Genomic DNA, 20,375 nt, shown 5'->3' with positions numbered 1-20,375 from the left:
GATGATTCCTTTGTATTTCGACTGAAGTCAGCTACGACTTTTGAGTAAGATGCCAATGAATGGGCCCACGAGTTCTAGTACGATGAGCTGCATTATTGAGTCTCACTCCCAAGACGATGTGTTGCCACTATTTTGGACTTTAGCTTCCCAATGTGACGCCGAAGTCTGGCCCCGTTGCATGTACGTGGCATATCCTGTGCGAACGAAAGATGGGGAAATGGGTAAGGGTTTAGTCATGGGGTGGCGCTCTTTAGCTTTATATTAATAATTGGTTTTCAGTTGAGCCGTATAAGGCGCTATGCACCCCAAGTGACAGGGCGAGCATTTTACTTTCTACTTATCAACATGCGAAGAGCAAGACTTACTTCGGTGCCAGCATTAGACGCAAAACTGCATTTGCAAATAGACACTATTTGACGCTTTGGGAGCGAGAATGAGTGAGTCTGTCCATTGTTGACGCAGAATTCTGGCATGTACCGAGGTGACCGTGGCAGAATTCATGGAGGGAAGCACAAGGTATCATTTTCACAAAAGGATGCCACCACAGAGTCCAGTCCTTAACCCCATAAAAAGGCTGTTTACTTAGTTTGAACCATTGATATATATATATGTATATATATTTGTTTGTGACAGTGCATTTCCACTTTTTATGTTACAATACTTCTGTTCCGATGTGTCTGTGCTGATTATTCTGACCATCACTCTCATTCAGCAGTGAATAAAAATAATGGTTCTGTGTAGGATAATGGATAATTTCACTAATTCTCAGAGGGACCTTTACGTCAAATAAACACATCTCTATTTGCAGTTGATAAATATGCGGCTACATCCGACTCGCAAGCTGCATGAATAATGCAGGTCCCCAAATCCTGCGACTCTCTGTAGTGCTCCTGCTGTTCATTTGCTCCGGAGCAAGGATGATCGGGTCGTAATGCGGATGCACCAGCGCGAACAAGTCCAAGAGCCCGATCGCCACAGCAGGACGGGCTGCTCTGCTCTTTCTTATGCCGCGCGTGTCACTCAGGCTGACACCATAAATCTCACTTATTTTCAGATCCAAGCTCGACACTGGCAGAAATTACGGCCCAGAACACATTACCAACCCGTGCAGTGTTCTGAATACTAACAGAAAGATCCTTGATAAAGCAGACAGGCAGCTCGCCCATGGATTATTGAACAAAGAGACCTCTCTGTGAGACTTGAAGCGGCGGATTGCCGAGTAAGTCAGGCACAAACACCGGCGTCAACAGCTGAGGATGGAGTCAACTGCAAAGTATGCTGTGCAGTGCCTTCCGTGACTTCAAGGATGAAAAAATATATGGTGGAAAATGGAAAATCACAATGGCCAGATTTTATTATGTCCTAAATTGCCGTGTAATTTCGTCATCTTCGGAGGCTCTTGAACATGTCATATAACAGTGATTCCCTGAGAGATAAAAGGGTCATGCTTTTAAGATAAGACATCTATGTGCAGGGATGGTACTTCAGCTCCAGTAGAAATGTATCCATTCACCCAGTAATAACACAGTCACAACAATGGAACTAGCAATCAACATCATCTTCTGTGTTTACAGTATCATACGACTTGTTACAAGAGACTTTTTTGTTCCTTTCTTTCACCCAATTATTTGGTCATATATAAAATCTCTGTTACACAGTTTCATTTTGCATTCAACTTCTTTCCTCTTTTGATTCACAGCAGCTGATAAAGGCGCAAAATGTGAACACAATATTGACATTTATTATATCACAGACTTCTGCTGCCACGACCCGACCCTGGATAAGTGGGAGAAGAAGAGCGAGAGACTTGTAGACTTAGTATACTGTAACTGTTAACATATGGAGCACGGATTGAATATGTCATTGTAACTTGTGTGTGAAGCTGCAGATAAAGGATGAGACCCAGGACCACGAAGGAGAGAGAGGCAGACATGAGTTACACAGAACAAGGATTCAGGCCAACACTAATGGGACGCCACCCAAGTCCAAAACAAATACAGTGTTCCTTTGTTTACATCCAGGACAACGATGTGATTCTTGAAAGTAACAGCAGGCGCTGAGCTTCTTATTTTAAAAGTAGAATTAAAACAATCAAGAAGTGAAGCTCTCCACATGCCACACTCTGTGAAACCCGACAGACTGTGCTGAGCTGCAGTCCAAATCTTAATGTGACTGCTGCTCTTTCACAGTAAAATGTGAATAACATCTATACATAGTGTTGTATGTATATATATATATACATATATATACAGAGTGGTACCTCAACGTGCGCGGACCGATCAGCTGACCCAGGACGCGTTGTTGTGTATAACGCAGCCTCTGTATGCAGACGTGTCCCGTTACGCTACATTTACTGGCTGTTTTTTCTTCATATGGAGGTGTAAAACCTTTCCTGTCTCCGCACTGGACCGTGGTAGAGTGTCACAGGGGAGGTGCTCGCTCTCACTCCAGGGTTTGATGTCCTGTTGTGGGCTGGAGCTGGGACAGGGATGAGGCGAGTCTGGGACAGAGCGTGACTTGGTTTATGACTTTGTCACAGCCAAACTGCACAGAAGCGCACATTCAGAGCTGGACACGCACCGGGCACCTCTTCACTTCTGGAGAGACGTCACTCACTCGGCAACCCCTCCCACATGCAGCGGCCACACACATAGAGGAACAGCGCACCTGCAGCAGACACTCTACATTCACTCCTACAAAAGGCTATTTTAAGGCTTGGAACGCATCATTTCTTTTTCCATTCATTGTAATGGGAAAAATCGATTCAGATTTTGAACAAATCGCTTCTCGAACGGCCGTCTGGAACGGATTGTGGTCGAGAACCGAGGTACCACTGTATGTGTATATATATACTAATTTCTCAAGTGTATTTCTAGTAAACTAGTAAACAACTCTTGTTTGTTTTTTCTTATAAAAATACCCGCCACTAATTCCTTCACCGCTAATTTTTCTTGAAGCACAACCATACTGTACATTCATCCTGTTACTTCCTGGGTTATGAATTCGACATGCTCCGTGGGCGATCTAAATTTGGTCAATGTCGACTTGAATTGGAATTTTATTTCATGCCAGCCAAAATGGCATGGTGAGCCAGGTTCCGCCCCGGGCCTTCAACTGAACCCTGGAAACCACAGGAGCATGTTGGGGACGATAAAGCTCCTCCAAGTCTTCAGTATATAACAAGTTTATTTTGACCCACACGCCGCAAGACACTTGTGTGGCTGCATTTCATTGTGGACTTCATTGCTCTGCCCGTATCTAAAGCAGCATTGATGCATCAGCCTGGGTTCCTGCTGTGGTTAATTGCTGTGGTGACGGCTTAGTTCTGCCGCAGGGTCATCTCCTGTTGCTCTTATCTTCCCTCCTTTAAATAACAGACAAGACATGAAGAAACCTGAGCAGCTTTTAATCTCAACCAGTTGGAGGACGTTGACTGCTCTACTCAAAGGGGTTGGAATAACACCATCACTGCCTATAAAATTCAAATGAAAAGATGAAGTGCATCTCGTGATTCGTTGACATGTCTTTTCTCCGCAAGTAGACTTTCACTTGCGATTTGAATGGACTCTGTAATTGATGCTTGGAAACCAGCAGGCTCCTGTGGACCCCACGTAATCCGCCTTTTCTCTTTTTCTAAATGGCTCTGATTTGCAGACGCTGTTGAGGGAGTGTTTAGAAAGCAGCGGGGCTCGGTCTGTCCCGCAAATCCTGCATGATTTTGGAGCGCACAACGTGACACAACAGACAAAATTCATCTCTTTATTTTCTCTTTTATCAAGCCCACTGTCGACGCTTCACAAGTGAATCTGTTCAGGTGCCAGACAGGGTTTTCAATGGGACAACTGAGGTGTATTGAGTTCTTCATTTGTTTCTCATTTCTGCCAGAGTCATCATGAACAGTTTATTGTGAGTGATGAATTCAGTAGCAACATGGGTGGATGTTAGCAGTAGAGCAGAGGTGGGCAATTCCATTTCCTAAAGGGCCACATTAGAAACTGTGACTGTTGTGAGGGGCCATCATCAAAATATGACTACAAAATATGACTGCAAAATATCCCAAATATATACTTAAGTAACAACCTAAAAAGATTAAATGTAAGTAAAGATATTAAGAAGTGTAAATATGCCATGAAACATATTGAAATATTTCATTTTTTTTATGTATTTGATTTGAATATAAATCAACATAACTATGGACCAGACGTTCAAGATGAAAAGGCAATTTATTTCAAAATATATTTTCAATGTTTTGAACAAGAAAAACACACAACAATGGCCAATGAAAACAATATATATTTATATATATTTATTTACTGCTGAAGTGGTGGTGACTAAAAGAGAAAGAACAAAAAAAAAACACTGAAATTACAACATATCAGTTATAGTTTTAGTCTGACGTCGAAAGGGCCATCAAAATACAGGCATCGGGTCGCATATGGCCCCCGTGCCACACTTTTCTCTTAAATCACGAACCCAAAACTGACCTTTTCAGACCACATTGATTTTTATTGCTGTCATTTTTTGTGAGGTAAAATGTGGAGAATGTGAATAAAACAATATAAATAGAACTTGTTTTGGTTTCACTTATGATCACAATTTGATCTAAAAGAAATAATATGCATCGTGAAACATACATTTTTGAAATGTCAGACATGTACATTTTATTTCGGGCTGTGGAGACACCACAGGTCGGATGTAGCACACCTTTTTTATACTCATAGTGCAGGCGTGGCCAACCAGTCAGAGGCTAAGAGCCACATCGTTTTACTGTGTTGCTGGAAAGAGCCACATCCTACAAACATGTAAGGCTCACCTGAACAGCTGCTCATGTGACTTAGCAGTGGTTAAAGCACATCCCTGTTTGTCACAAGGTTGCTGGTTCACGTCCGGCATATGTCTCTTGTGTGTGTATTTTCAACTTCATACATTTTACCGTGATCCTCCTCCAAATATCAAGCGGCGTACATATATATATATATATATATATATATATATATATATATATATATATATATATATATATATATATATATATATATATATATATATATATATATATATATATATATACATATATATATACGGACTTCACGATCACCAATGTGGAGTGTAAGGAATGACAAAGGACAAAGTGAAACACGAAACTAAGTCATGTGAATCGCGTTGATCGTGGATCTGATGACGGTCCAAGTCTTAGGACCGCACATCGCCAATGAACACACACATTGCCGCCCGAAGTTAAACGCAAGTCAAAGTCATTGAACAATATTTTGACATTTTGCCAGAGTAGCTCTTACTTTTTCGTCTTGTTTCCTGTATAAATGATCAGTTCAATAGCAACTTGACCAAAATTGCAGCCAGTTCAGCGGCTCATTTGGTGAAGAGCCACATGAAACTGGGGAGGGAGCCGCGGGTTGGTCAGGCCTGTCACAGTGGCTCCCATTACTTGAATCACCAGCCTCCATATGAGGCCAAAATAAATACAAAAAATACTGATATAATTATGAATAAATAATGACTTTTCCATTCAAGTGAGGAATTAAACTACAGTTTTCATCTTTGGTGAGTCCAGTGCAAAGCATGTGACTCTCTTTAGCCACATCCTTGTCACGTACATTCTTCGTACTCTCTGCAAATAGCTCCAAATATGACCTGTGAAAACCTTTCCTCACGGCAGGTGCTCTGACTCTCGGTATAGAAACAGGACGTGACGGTAATAGGGGAGTTTATAGAGCAGTTATTTCCGTAAGGAGCGTTAATTGGTGCCAGTTATCTTCCACTATAATCACGGTGCCTGTGAGCAGTGAAAGGTTAAGATTTGTGTTGAGGATAATGAAGTCGTATGGAACCTGAGGAGAAAGGTCTGCGCTGATATTGCCCGCCATTTATCAAGGTGAAGAACGGAGGGACGTAATGAGGCTCGCGTGAGTCGGGATTGAGCAACTTCGCATACGTGATGAAAAGGAGCCAATGTTTGGATATGTAGACGATGGGAAATATGGTTTGCATTTGTCATATGGGTCAAATTTATTGTTGGGTGAATGCAGGAGGATTCATGTCTCTACAATGATGGGATTATTATTCGGATCTGTCGAGCAGCTCTCAGATGGATTCAGCAGGACTGAGCTGAATTCATCCTAGAGTTCATGCTTCCTTCCTTCTTCTGCCGCATATCCGGGGTCGGGTTGCGGAGGCAGCATTCGGAGCAGGGAAGCCCAAACTTCCCGATCCGCACAAACCTCCTCCAGCTCCTCCCGGGGGATTCCGAGGCGTTCCCAGGCCAGACCGGAGACATCATCTCTCCAGCGAGTCCTGGGTCTTCCCCGGGGTCTCCTCCCGGCAGGACATGCCCGGAACACCTCCCCAGGGAGGCGTCCAGGGGGCATCCGGATCAGATGCCCGAGCCACCTCAACTGGTTCCTCTCGATGTGGAGGAGCAGCGGCTCCACCCCGAGCTCCTCCCGGATGACCGAACTCCTCACCCTATCTCTAAGGGTGCGCCCAGCCACCCTGCGGAGGAAACTCATCTCAGCCGCTTGTATGCGCAATCTCATCCTTTCGGTCATGACCCAAAGCTCGTGACCATAGGTGAGGGTGGGAATGTAGATCGATCGGTAAATCGAGAGCTTCGTCTTGTGACTCAGCTCCCTCTTCACCATGACAGTACGTTACAGCGACCGCATCACTGCTGCCGCTGCACCAACCCGTCTGTCAATCTCACGCTCCCCTTTTCCCTCACTCGAGAACAAGACCCCGAGATACTTAAACTCCACCACTTGGGGCAAGAACTCTCCACCGACCTGGAGAGAGCAAACCACCTTATTCCGGTCTAGAACCATGGCCTCAGACTTGGAGGTGCTGATCCTCATCCCGGCCGCTTCACACTCGGCTGCAAACCGCATCAGTGCTGAAGGTCGTCCGCAAATAGCAGAGATGAAATTCTGTGGTTCCCGAACCGGATCCCCTCCGACCCCTGGTTGCGCCCAGAAATTCTGTCCATAAAAGTAATGAACAGAACCGGTGACAAAGGTCAGCCCTGGCCGAAACCAACATGCACCGGGAACAAGTCTGATTTACTGCCGGCAATGTGAACCTTGCTCCTGCTCCGGTCATACAGGGACCGGACAGCCCCTAGTTCATGCGTGTTTCTGAAATGAGCTCTGGGTTTGAAGTATTCTTCAGTGTTTTGTTTGTATCTGCGAACAGACCTGAGGCCAGTTGGAACATCATCAACGACAAATAACGTGGGAATTGCTTTCCTTCTGATGAATTAATTTCAGGCAAGAAAAATAATAATAACTGAGAATAAAAAAAACATTGCATATCAATCGTTTTTCAATGAATGTGATGTCACGAACAAAACGTCCATGATCAAAACGTGATAAAATTGCGATAATGGACAGGAAATGATCATAAAAATAAAGAAGTCATAATGTTAGATGAGGTGTCATGACACAGTACAGCAGAGTGGATGAAACTGAAATTCAGAGGCCACTGGATGGCGCTCTTGGTTTAGAAATGGTGCGAGGCATCATGACACTGTTTCATGAAACCTCATATACGCATCACTGATCACGAGGAAAGGCTTCTCCTGTCACTGAAACGCTTATGTGGACTCAAGCTTCATCTTAAATACCGTTATTCTGATACAAAATATTACAATTGAATTAATTGTGATTCATGAACCACAAAAAAAACATCCAATTAATTTGATTTTTCTTTTTTTAAATCAAGTCTCGCCACTTATGAAAGTGGAGAAACTGAAAGTTAGGTGATGCTAAAATTGTTCTACATTATTCAATTCTAATTTCAAGGTATTAACTTTTTTAAATCAAAAACTTTTTAATGGAGTCAATTATTATTTTTGTATCAAAAATAAGAAAAAAAAGGGGAAATAATTGTTTTATATTGATTAATTCATTTGAATTAATGTGTGTTCATTCTGTCATTCTTCGTTTATTATTCATATATTTTCATTGTCAGACTTTATTATTTCAAGTGGGCAGTGATTGTCACAAAAAAAAAAAATGACATCCCAGTTTGATCTGAGCTGTGAAACCTGGAGAAGGTATTTGAGTGGTTAAAATTGAATCTTCATATGTCACACACAATTGTGGATGTTAACAAGTCAATTCCTGGGGGATTTCCTGCAAAACTACTTGGTGTTTAATGTGGTCTTTGAGAATTAAAAAAATGTCTTAAAATTTCAAAAAAATTATAGTATTACGCGGAGTGAATCCATGAATTAAATAGCATCATAAAGCAAGTGCAACCTTCCTTCTCTGCATCTGCTCTTGTCAAACTTTAACTCACCATGGCATTTATTTAAACCAGGACAAGTATTTTAATCTGTTTTCAAAGCGAAATGTGGAGACGTTTGCATGTGGTGATATTTAAAGTATGTGAAGGGAGATATAATCAGCCGTGTCTGATTCACCAAGGACAGAGTTTATTGTGGAGATGAAGGCAGGATGATTCACATTTTTGGAATGACAGAGATAGAAATTATCATAATCCACTTGCAGCTTTTGGATATTTACAGCAACACATTCCACCCCCCCCCTAAAAAAAACCATTTATTTTTGTTGAATTTGACTTGAGTGTCTGTCGCACACCGGTTGTTGTTGGTCACCTTTAAATGAAAACGGCATGTGTCTGTGTCTTTCACTGGTGTAAAGTCTCGCATCGCGTCTTCCACGGAAGTTATTGTGGAGAACAAGTTCCCTCACCTCAACACAACCCCACCCCCCCCAGACACGTCCTGAATCCAGAGCGGTGATGGGGCTGCATCTCATATTTACCCGAGAAAATCCTCCCACATCAGCAGGTCACCCTTGATCTAATTCGCTGTGGCACTGCCGACAGTATTTACATTGTTTATCAGCTGTTTAGATGCAAGCTTTGTGCATCGCAGCGTTGCACAGCCGGAGAGACCTGCTCCACTGTGGTTGTAATGAGGGCTTCGGTTTTCCTACTTTGACCTCCTCAAACGTAGATGACAGCACCAGAGGTACATTAGCTCCAGTGCATCCTGGGTCTGTCCCAGTCTTCCCTCCTGTTGGGAATATCTCTGAAACCACAGGGAGGCGTCGCCAACATGGTGTGGAGAAAAAGTGCCTCAACTGAAGTGCTCCCCCGATATATACGTATGAGTTAAGTATTTCTTCCTGCTCAGCCCTGCGATCTTGTGACGCTGCTTACCAGTGATGGGCAGATGAAGTGTCATGAAACATTTCAGGGATAATGAAACAGTGCCTGAATTTTCAGAGGCCACTAGACGGCGCTCTTGTTTTAGAAATGATGTGAGGTTTCATTGAACTAGCTTCTCAAGTCCAAGGATTTTACAGCAGACAGCGCCATCTGGTGGCCTCTGAAAATCAGGACACTGTTTCATGAAACCTCATCAACACCGGGTACCATGGTTATAGCTAGTATTTCAGTCAAGTCCGAGACCAGAGCATGCAGACGGCAAGTCCAAGACCAAGTGACTAAGTCGAGGCCAAGACCAATGAGGGGCAAAACCAAAACTTAACTGAGAACAGAATATTATTATATTAATCATATAGATACACATGCATTTCTTTCTGAGAAGAGGAAATAAAAACACACAATGTTTAAAATATTTTAAAACAAGACCTGAAATGTATTCATTGTGGTCTCACAGCTCATTGGTTTTGGTCTGGGGTTAGGTGGTTTTGGCTACGCCACGAGTTACAGTTGTAAGTAGCCACGAATGAGTCATGAATTTGACCTTCTGCTCAGAGGTTGCACTGACCGTCTGTCGCTCTCATGCTGTCAACATGGGTTATATTCATGTTTTATCTGCTTCTTTCACTGTATGAAAACCAGTGGGAGGTCAACAGAGGGCGCTAGGCCACACATCCCACACCTCATATTTCCAGCTGAAAGCCATGTGGTTCCTTTACGTCGTTTTACCCCACGTCACCTATATATAATACAAAGCATTGCATTTTTTGGGAAACGGCTTCCTGTTCATGGCATACTGCTGGCATTTTTCTGCTGTGTCCGATTGTTTTGTTACGGAAAAGGCCCATCAATTCAGAAGGACACTGGCTAATTTTTATTACATTTTTTTTGTCTTGCGCCAGGACTCGGAGATTCTGAACACGGCCGTGCTAACAGGGAAGACAGTGGCCGTCCCAGTCAAAGTGGTGACAATTGGAATCGACGGCTCCACTACTGACGTCTCCGAAGCAGTGAAGTGCCGCTCCACGGATGAGGACGTGGTCAAGGTGAGGTGAAGGAGCGACAAGAGTTCCAAGAGGTGGCTGGAGAAATCATCCGTTGTTTTTACAGAAATAAATCAGAAAACACGATCAGGAGGACAGATAGCGCCTTCTATATTTAGATCGTCTATATAAGTCTTTTTGAAGGGGTAAAGAAACAAAGCGTTGTGTTTGATGTGCCGTGATAGCTGACTTTATTTTTGTTTATATATGTATTTTTGGAACCAGCACAGTGATCGCTACGAGTTAAATAAGAATGTGAAATAATATGAGAGGGAAAGAATTTTAGCCTGAGCAGTGTCGTAGAAATGGCTTTAAAATACGTGAACTTATCAAAATAAAATACATAAATATATTTTATTAAATAAGTGTAAACAATGCAACGTTTTGATATTGCCAGTTTTTATTACATTGGTTTTATAAACATGGCTTGAAATAATATTTAAATATTGGAATAATCATTAACAACTACATGTGACGTCAGGAAGAAATAGAAAGGAAATATTAGCTTCACACTGAATATATTCTGATACGCTTCATTGAATAGTGTGTTTTTAAAGCCAGAAAACATTTTATTGTCTCTTATTTATTATACTTAAATATTGCGGTATAAATATAAATAAATCATCTTCATGAATGCATTATTTCATGCCTGCATTTATGCATATTTATGTATATTATTCATATTATTTTTCATGTCAAATGTGACGGTTGTGCAAGTTAGGCTTGGGAAGATCGAGCAATAAATATCACTTGCTCTGCTCCAAAAAGTGTCCTGAAAAACTTTTTGCAGCAGAGATTAATTCTTATCCTTAGATTCCCAGTATATATTAAAAAGTGCTGAACCTGCCTCTGGACTCCTGCTTGCTCATGACACTTCAAGGTTTTTTTTATTCCTCTCCAAAGCATAATCTCATGCGACGGCGCACTTTAACAAGTTTAATTTGTCTCACTTTGACCTGGGGAGTCAGAGTCAAGTGAAAAGCGTGTGACATCGAAAGTAAACCGCGAGTCTATGTGCAGATTAAATTACGTCTCCACTCACGTCTTAATTACGATGGATTAAAATTATTAAATAAATGCCCCCGGGGTCACATGTTTTGCTTGTTAAACCACTTAAGAGAGGGAAACAAATTCTGTCTCCTGCATAAGCAGGATTAAGATCCTGGCCTCATTACTTCACACGCAAATGCTCGACTCTGGATTTATACTTTTGATGAAGAAGTTTTGGGGGTCAACGAATGCGGCGAAGTCAAGACAGAGTGCTGCGATCGATTTAAAGACCACTGGAACTTTTGACAGGCAGGTCATACGCTTCCACCGTTTATTGCTGTTTATCTAGTGTAAAAAGTGCCTGGTGTTTTTGACATGCTCTGTTTAAATCTGTGTTTTCACTGCTAAACATGGCAGATATGGGGCCGCGATAATGCGCCTCCTGCATCGCCAGGCAGATGAGTGTTTGCTTTAGTTACCGGCAGACACAATCCACCTTCACGCCATCTTCTCCCATCGCTCATATCTGCTGTGGTTTGCACCTGTTTGGTGAGTTGTTAATTTCCTGGGCTCGATCCAGCGGCAGCCTAATGCCCCCTGTAAGTGTTTCCCTGTACGCTGCCTAATGTGTCTGATGAATGTGCTGGCAGATCCTGCTGGACGTTTATGACTCCTTAAACGTTGCATGGAGACGTGCTACCGTTCTAATCAGCTTCAAGCTTCTGGCCGTCCGTCTGTCTGTCTGTCTCCTTCATTTGCTTGACTGAGAGAGCTGAAATACTCACACCAGACCATAAATACACATGAGACCGACACATTTAGAGTATTGAATATATATTGAGTTTTTCATATTTATTTTAGAGCAACATTATAGCAACATTAGTGGAACAGTGATCAAAAAAACAGTGACGACAAGCTGTGTGCAACTTTCGTGACTGCAGTATAGGACACGTAACTGACGTAACGTAACACGTAACCGACTTACGACCTGCTCCACTTACGTCCACCTGTACCTACAACCACGGCCAGCAAATGCCAACAGATGTTTCTTTTTTTCAATGTCTGGCAACGCGTACAACAGTTACGGCAGCACAGTTTCCCAGTATCTCACTCTCCCACAGCCATCTAGCACTACAATAGGTAGCTATTACCCTCATGTCGGCTATTTTGAATGGCATTCGATTTATGTCCAATCCAACTTACGTCCGGTTGGTCGGAACCGATCCCGGTGGTAAGTCAGATATTACGTGTATATCCAAGCATTGCTGCCACCAACAGGATCGTATAGGGCAGAGCAGCATTGTTGCCGTCACTATGATCAATAAACTAAATAAACTCAGTGAATTGTTCCCATAATGCTTTGTCATCCAGTCAACCAATCACAGTGGTCCCTCCTCCACAGCTGGTCAGCTGTTGATCATCGATGGGTCAGCTGTGAAGCATGTTTGCGAATCCTAGGATGGTAGGGGAAGATGGCTCTGATTGGCTAGAACGCCTCTCCTCCCGAACCCGAACCTTAAACAAATTCAAATGTAGTTATGTTGCTGAAGAATTGACAACTTATCTTAAAACATTTTCCTCTGCTCGGCTACGTTGTTCAGCTCTGGCTCAGATGTTTAGCCTGATCTCAACGTGAGATGACGTTTTCACATCATCATAAGATTCACAAATTCGCCTCCAGGAACAGAACAGAAGTCAGAATACACATGGACCAAAACAGGCATTATAGTGTAATAAATGTCAACAAAACAACTGTAATTTCATCGGTCTGATCGCTCAATCTTAGCAGCATATTATAGTGATCAACAACTGAGACTGGTTGACTGGGCTGCAGAGCATCATGGGAAGTCACTGTTACTGAGTTTGCTTGCACTTTTTGCTTTTCATTTTAATGGCCGTACGGGATGGAATCATTGTAATGAAATGAGAGAAACTGCACTTGGTTGTGACGGTCTTATTTTCAAAGAGCCAGACTCCTTCGCCGAAAGAGCCACGTCTGGCTCACAAGCCATAGGTTCCCGACCTCTGCTTTACACAGTAGGAGGAAGTTGTGGACACCAAACTTGAATGAAATAAAATAGCTTCAGTCTTAATGCTCCATCATGACTGAAGACACACGGGGCAAATGTCTGTCCCTAACAATTGAACAAGTCAATGCAAGGCTCATTAGTCCTCAACGGATGATGACCGATCCTCTTCCACGGTGTCACACCCTCCTCTTCTCACTTGTCTGAGAAGGTGAGAAGAAGGTGGAAGATTGAAGTAAAGCAGGAAATGACAAGGGCAGGTCAGGCAGAGTCCAAAATTCCACAGAATAAGGTTGTGTTGCTGGAAAGGCAAGCAGGGATCAGGAGGAACAGTGAGGCAGGAATCAGCTGGATTTCAGTCAGTGGTTGAAGCACAAATCCTGAGTTCATAGAAATACAGAGAATAAGTCGCAGCAGGGAATCTTCTTGACATTCCACTGTGTCGGAATAGTTGTTCATGTTGGGTTCTAAGGGTGAAGTGGGGGGTGTTACCACACAACTGTAAAAGTGGAAATGTATATTTTTAGAGGTAGCTATACTTGATTATTATTATTATTATTATTAGATTTTTAAAATCTGAACATGAGCATGTCTATTATTTATTGTTATTCATGCTCAAAGAATGTTTCCATAATGTTCAAAATATATAATATTATCAAGACTCCAGCCTTCAGTTGAACCTGGCGAAAGTGGTTGCAAAGAGGGAAGTGTGGAAAAGTAAAGCTGTAGATGAAAAGCTGCAGGTCATCAAGAGTGTTGTGAGATCAACCCTGACTTCCTGTTGATACCAACTGAAGAAGTACATCAACAAAAATCCATTTCAGCTGAAAAAAAAGAAAAGAAAAGAAACAGGAAATATACCCTTTTTGTTTGCTTCTTCATCCTTGATAATCCAGTTCTATTTCTTTAAGTCGTTCAAGGACATGTGTCTTAATTGAAACCTCACGCTTGGGTTCGGTGGGTGATGGGTCCAGCGTCCGTGGCTGAGACAGCAGTGCTGTCAAAAGCACTTCAGTCTCCTCAGATTCTGCACTGTTAGAAAAACTGCAGAACAAAAAAGGCCGATAAGGAGCCGAGACTCCTCTGACATCTTTATCAGTGCGCACATTCATCCAGTGAGTGCTGACAGAACCCAATCTTCTCCATGACTGGCTGCAGTCAGGGGAGTGACGCCGCCCTGATACAGATGTTCAGAAGCTTCATTACGCCACGTAAGGGCCAGTTAGCCCGCAGCATCACCAACAAGGCGGCGGAGGAAAACAAGTCTTTAATTTCTGTAAGATGGGAGGTTTCAGGGTCATAGCTGGAGCAATATCATTCTCATCGCAGTGACATTTTTATGCTAAGTATGAGCAGTTCCAGTCGTTCAGATGCTGTCAGAAGTCTTGAGTTCAGTTATGTAGAACATTTTTACATGCATTTACACACATTAGATCGATGTAGGTGGATCTTTCCGACACTTCTTCTTCGCACTTTCATGTAGCTTATGAAGACCTCAGAAAACTATTTAAAAAAATTTTAATGTGAGACAAAGTGCATCATTGCAAGAACTAATAATTCAGACCAGATGGAAAGGCAGACTGTATCCTCTTTACATATTGAAACCATCTGCTTTAAGTGACCAAACAATAAAGGACAACCAAATATCATATTGTCAAATAGCTTTTCAACACTCAGTTATTTAACTGTGAACAATGTGTTGCACTTTAGGCACTTTTTAATATGATGAATAGGACAATCTGTGGTAAGTTCAAAGTGAATACTAAAAAAAACTAGTAAGAACTAGATACAGCAAAACAAAATTAGGAAACGAAACATTACAGTCAGTGGTTTACCTTGTTGACAGAGGAAATCCGTAAGAGCCGATGAAGCACCATTATTGCCAATGTGTGACATCGTACTGAAGAGCTATTGAGTCCCATTCTAAGTAATGCAAAACCTGACCACTGTTCAAATGCTCGCGACTGACAAACTATATATCCAATCTGGAAAAACTCTGGACTGTTCATTGGAACAGCTATGACGTGTCCGAACGGCTATTTGCTACAGGCTACAAATTTATTTAAAATTAAATATAAAATGTATTTATTTATTTATATTTAGTGTGTGAGTGGATTTGAGCATGTGGGCATCCTGTGACCTGTCAACCTTTACAACGCAGAGTAGCATATTTTGTCTCCGCAGTTACATGAAAGTAGATTTACCTTCGCGATTCAGTTGTGTTTTAATAGTTTTAAAAGTTCCCCAATTTTTTGCTAATTCCGATCCTGACTCACGGTGGCCACTCACCATTAAAATCCTGGGCTTCAGACAATTGTTCATTTTTATTTTTTAACCTTTATTGAACCTTTATTCATTTCACTGACACCTTGAATGTTTCTAAACCGAGAGCGCCACCTTCTGAGCGAGAACACTGATCCATGAAACCTACACTTGTAACAACTACTTCTAGTGTAGCCCATTTCTGATCAATCCATTCTCTCGACAAAGGAACGTATTAAATCCTTGGCAGAGGTAGCGCAAATGAAAATAAAACTTAATAAATCAAACAAGAACAACGACAAAAATAAATTAAAGAGAAAAAAAACAAAAAAAAGTTTTCCCATCAGTTGGTGTTGGTCATCGATGTGTGAGTGAGCCATTATTAAATATGTCCTACAGGAGGAATAGTTTTTAACCAGTGTGTTTTTAACCTTAACTCAGTCAGAGATGTTGTGATGTGACAATATCAATATAAAACTGAGGTAGACCTTCGACACAATTGACTGCCCCGTGAGGAAAAAGTTTTATTGCCCCGCCGGCTCTTGAGTGCTGATCTGCTCATGCAAGGCAGGAAATCTGACAATACGCGCGGCTCTTTCTTATCGAGGCTGGACCCATTCAATTTCCCCCAGCATGTGGAGGCTTGGGTAGTTTTACTCTCCTGTTGATGTACGAGAACCTACACAAAGCAAGGGAATGTGTCACACCTAAGTTTTTCTCTCTGTCACAGAGGAAATCCTGCTGCTACCACATGATGAATGGTTGTTTATGGTTTCATCTTGTGGAGCTCTGGAAATAGCTTTGAAGGAGAGAGGGAAGGCAAAAAAAGACATTCAATCCTGATCATCTCTTCCCATCTGCCTTTAGCCTTAGTAGTCGTTGATGTGATGGGATCAATAGGATTGACTAAATGCCAAAATAAAACAGGCTATCGGCGCCGAAGACATGCCGATTAATTACCTCTGCGAGTGTGTGAAGGCTCCTCTTGAGAGTTTGTGTATAAAGTTTGTTCTCCTCGCTTGCAAGGACGTGATACGGCTTGAAAGGAGGGAATATGTGGGAGCTTCTTAAGTTAAGAATAAGAGAACACCAGCCTTGTTGTCTCTTCCAACACGCACCAAATTGGCAGTTTGGAAGGATGTCAGGGAACAGATGGCTTTGAGTTTGGTCATTTTATCGAGCACTGACTGGCCCAACTACTTTCCTTATGTTGGCGTGTGTTAGCTTTAGGCAAAAATGCATGAGAAGAGCCAGACTTTGACCTGATTTCCCTCAGGTTCAAAGTTGTCCTTGCTGCTTTCATCTTGTTCAAAGTACTTACAACAGCAGCGCATCAGTGCAGACCGAGACGAGCCGAGTCTTGTAATCAACTTGGAGGGCCCAGTCGGCGGTTCGCGCGCCGCGGAATGTCATCTTCTGCAACGTTCTGAAAAGCTCAACTTAAATGTCATCACTTGCTTTCTCCTCCCACGCAGGTGTCAGAAAGGTGCGACTACGTCTTCGTGAATGGGAAAGAGATGAAGGGCAAAGTGAAGATGATGCTGAACTTTACTTACGGGTACCTGAGCGCGCAACTGCAGCTCAACGTGTGGATCCCGCGACTGCCTCTCCAGATCGAAGTGTCCGACACTGAGCTGAGCCAGATTAAAGGATGGAAGGTTCCTATCACGGCCAACAGTCAGAGGTATGATGCCACACATGTCCACCATCTTGTATATATATTTTTTAAATTGAATCCCAACGCGAATATATATATATATATATATATATATATCGGGAAGAGTGGAGAGCACATGGAGAGCCATGATAAAGTAGCACACAGATGATTCCACCAGTGAGCCAACACTTGGGTTCTTCATACCCATGGGAATGTGTCCAATGGCCATCCCACTTCTGACACCATTCATTGGTGAATGAAGGATAGAAAATGCTAGATGTTCTCTGACACACAAATCTCAACTCCGTAGTGCTTGCTCATTGCCCTTGTGAGGGATCTCCACCCTTTCTTGAAGGGCATCTTTGAAGGAAGGAAGGAAGTTGTCCTTCCCACAACAGCATCTTCCCAATTGCAGGCAACATAAGGCCCATTTATGCACTATTATTATTGACCAATCCGGATACGGACAGAGATTTCTGTCTGCTGTTACTATGTAGCTCTCATGAGACACAAAGAACACATAACAATGGTGGAACTTCTCCGTCCTCCAGTCGCGCTATATTTAACGGCTTCACCGACCACTGCCGCCTTCTTCCACAGTCGCCATGTTTGTTTTTTTATAACGTTTAAAAAGTTTATAACTACATTATCGTAGTTATAAACTTTTGGCTCTGGGTTGCTCCCCCTCGTGGATATACTGGTGAACAGCAACACTAACACAAAGAATACATGGAAGTAAGTGATCAGGGACGGTAACATTGTTTGAAACAGACGGATACAGTTTCATTCGTAAAGAGAGCATGAATGTGCTTCACCTTTTTTGTCTCTCCTCCGGGACTCTCCCCATGCCCATCCTAGCTTCAGGTACAGTACATCCTTATTTGGATCCATCAGAACAGGTGAAGCGATGGATCGGACCAAGAGTCGCGACCTGTCCCAGTGCCTAGCTGTTTGGCTAAATAATAGCATAGTGAGCTGACATTGAACTATCATAGTTGATGTCTCGCTAAAAGGCACTCAGAGTGATTTAAGATAATACTTACTGGTCATGTCTATTCATGTCTTCAATCAATCTCTTAACGTATGAGGTTGAAGATGCCCCTGAAGGTCAAAGTATATAATATGATATGTCTTCCGAAGATCAATTATTCATTCGTTCATGTATGGTCGTTTTTTACTGTGGTGGAAAGGAGGTGGAGCCCATTCCAGATACAAAGGGTGAGGAACTCCCGGGATAAAAAGGTGTCCAGGACAGACCACATGAAGTATCCCCTCACACAGTCACACCTACAGTGAGGGTGATTCCGAGTCACCAAAATATCGCCTTGGCTGAGGAAGGAAAACTGAAGTTTATGAAGGAAACGCCGATCATGAAAGAACATAAACAGGCGCTTTATTTGTTTGTCTGAATCTGACAAAGGGGCGCCGAGGTCTCAGAGCAATTTAAACTTGCCTGTACACTGGAAATAACCTCTCAGTGTAGCCCTGCAAACAGAGATTCTCTTTGTCCAAACCCTTCAAAATTAACTCTCCGGAAAGCAAAAACAATACATTATTTAAGTGACAGTGTTCAACTTGAGCTCGTAAATGTTGTAACGTAGAGTAGTAGTGGGGAGCATCCCGTCTTTTCCCCAGCTTCACACTGACAGTCTCAGCGACCAAGAGGCTGACCTGTGCAAAACAGCCTGTCATTATGGCCACCTTAAAGGTGGAAGCGCCACCACTGCTCTCTCAGTTGTCAGTGGGACGGGACATTATTAGAGCTGTCTGGAGGTCAGCCGTCTCCCATGGGGCCTCATCACTACCAGCTCCTCAGCCAGTTCACTGCAAGCCCCTCAACGGATGGAGCTGCGATCAGCCTCACATCTTCAGTAATTACAACGAGAAGCTGTGAGACTCTGATACATCATGGCGTGTCGACTCTAGTTATCTCAAGGTCCACCTCACTTTGACAGACACAGGTGCAGCGTCCGACTAATGTTTGTCAAAGACGTTGACTTCTCAGCTGCGCTTTGGTTCTGCTTTACCAGCAGGGTGGACAGTTCCAAAGTGTCTCTTTCTTCATGCAGGTGTAACAATGTCAACTTGGGCTCCTGGAGCGCTGACTTACAGCACCAAAGTGGAGGAAGAAAACAGACATTCGGAGGTTCTACGATGTGTTATAGGACAGTGATTCGTAACCATAGGGCCGGGGCCCATGGTTGGGATGCGAGCGCCTCCTTGAGGGCTGCTAGAAGTTTTTCTGTTTTACACCTCTGGGCCCTGAGGGTCGCGAGATGCTCACTTTTAACACATTAGCCACCTGTGGTGGCAGTAGTGTGTCACTGAATTGACTTGACAGCTGCAAATATGTGATAGTTTACAAGTATGGAGTTGAAGTTTTTTATAAGAAAAAATCATAAAGAAAGTGATGCCGCCTCCCCAACAATAAAAACTGAATATGAAAGCACCTGTCGAGGCAGTTTTGAAATGGCAATACTTTTATTTGCACTTCACTTATATCTTCTATGGAGTTTAAATATATATATATATATATATATATATATATATATATATATATATATATATATATATATATATATAATAAATAAATGATGATCACATGGTGATCATCATTTATTTGTCATTGAAAAGTCCAACCAACAGCAGAACCAGGTGCAAGTCATATTCATCACATTCTCTAAAAAAAGAAAAAAAAGACAAAACAATTGGAAAATTCTGAATAAAATTAATATAGTAAAACCATGTCTAAATATCATAACATGTATATATATATATATATATATATATATATATCATATATATATATATATATATATGACAAATAAATGATGATCACATGGTTTCATTTCATTTTACTAGGTTTTGCTTTGTTTATGTGCAAGTAGATTAAATATGGTTATTGATCACAAATGAAATCAAGAGTAATTAATTAGTTCTATTACTTGATTGGGACCCGGGTCCATTTGGTCGGGGAAAGGCCGGACCCGAGATCAAAAAGGTTAAGAACCCCAGTTATCGGAGACATATCGCCTGTCACTGTCAAACCACGGGACTGAAAAAAGTGTGAATTTCACAACTTTCATGGCAAAAAATACATGCATCATAACTGTGGAGAACAATCTAGACATACATACATTACTAGTCTTTTCAAGATTTTCCATATTTTTCAAGTCTATTGCTGCATGT

The 20,375-nt window shown here is 42.1% G+C and overlaps 1 protein-coding gene across 2 annotated transcripts in view; it reads left to right on the top strand.

Annotated features, from left to right (window-relative positions):
• si:dkeyp-14d3.1 (transmembrane protein 132C) overlaps window positions 1-20,375 on the top strand; it is a 177,920-nt gene that overhangs the window by 142,917 nt on the left and 14,628 nt on the right. For both annotated transcript variants that reach the window (XM_053869753.1, XM_053869755.1), the window contains 2 exons: window positions 10,110-10,253; window positions 17,005-17,213. In XM_053869753.1, coding sequence (XP_053725728.1) covers window positions 10,110-10,253; window positions 17,005-17,213 — 353 coding nt within the window. The remainder of the gene's footprint in view (window positions 1-10,109; window positions 10,254-17,004; window positions 17,214-20,375) is intronic.

This window comes from Synchiropus splendidus, chromosome 7, assembly GCF_027744825.2.
Source record: "Synchiropus splendidus isolate RoL2022-P1 chromosome 7, RoL_Sspl_1.0, whole genome shotgun sequence".
Lineage (NCBI taxonomy): Eukaryota > Metazoa > Chordata > Actinopteri > Syngnathiformes > Callionymidae > Synchiropus > Synchiropus splendidus.
Note: the sequence above shows the minus strand (reverse complement) of the source record. Positions and strands in the feature narration are given on the sequence as shown.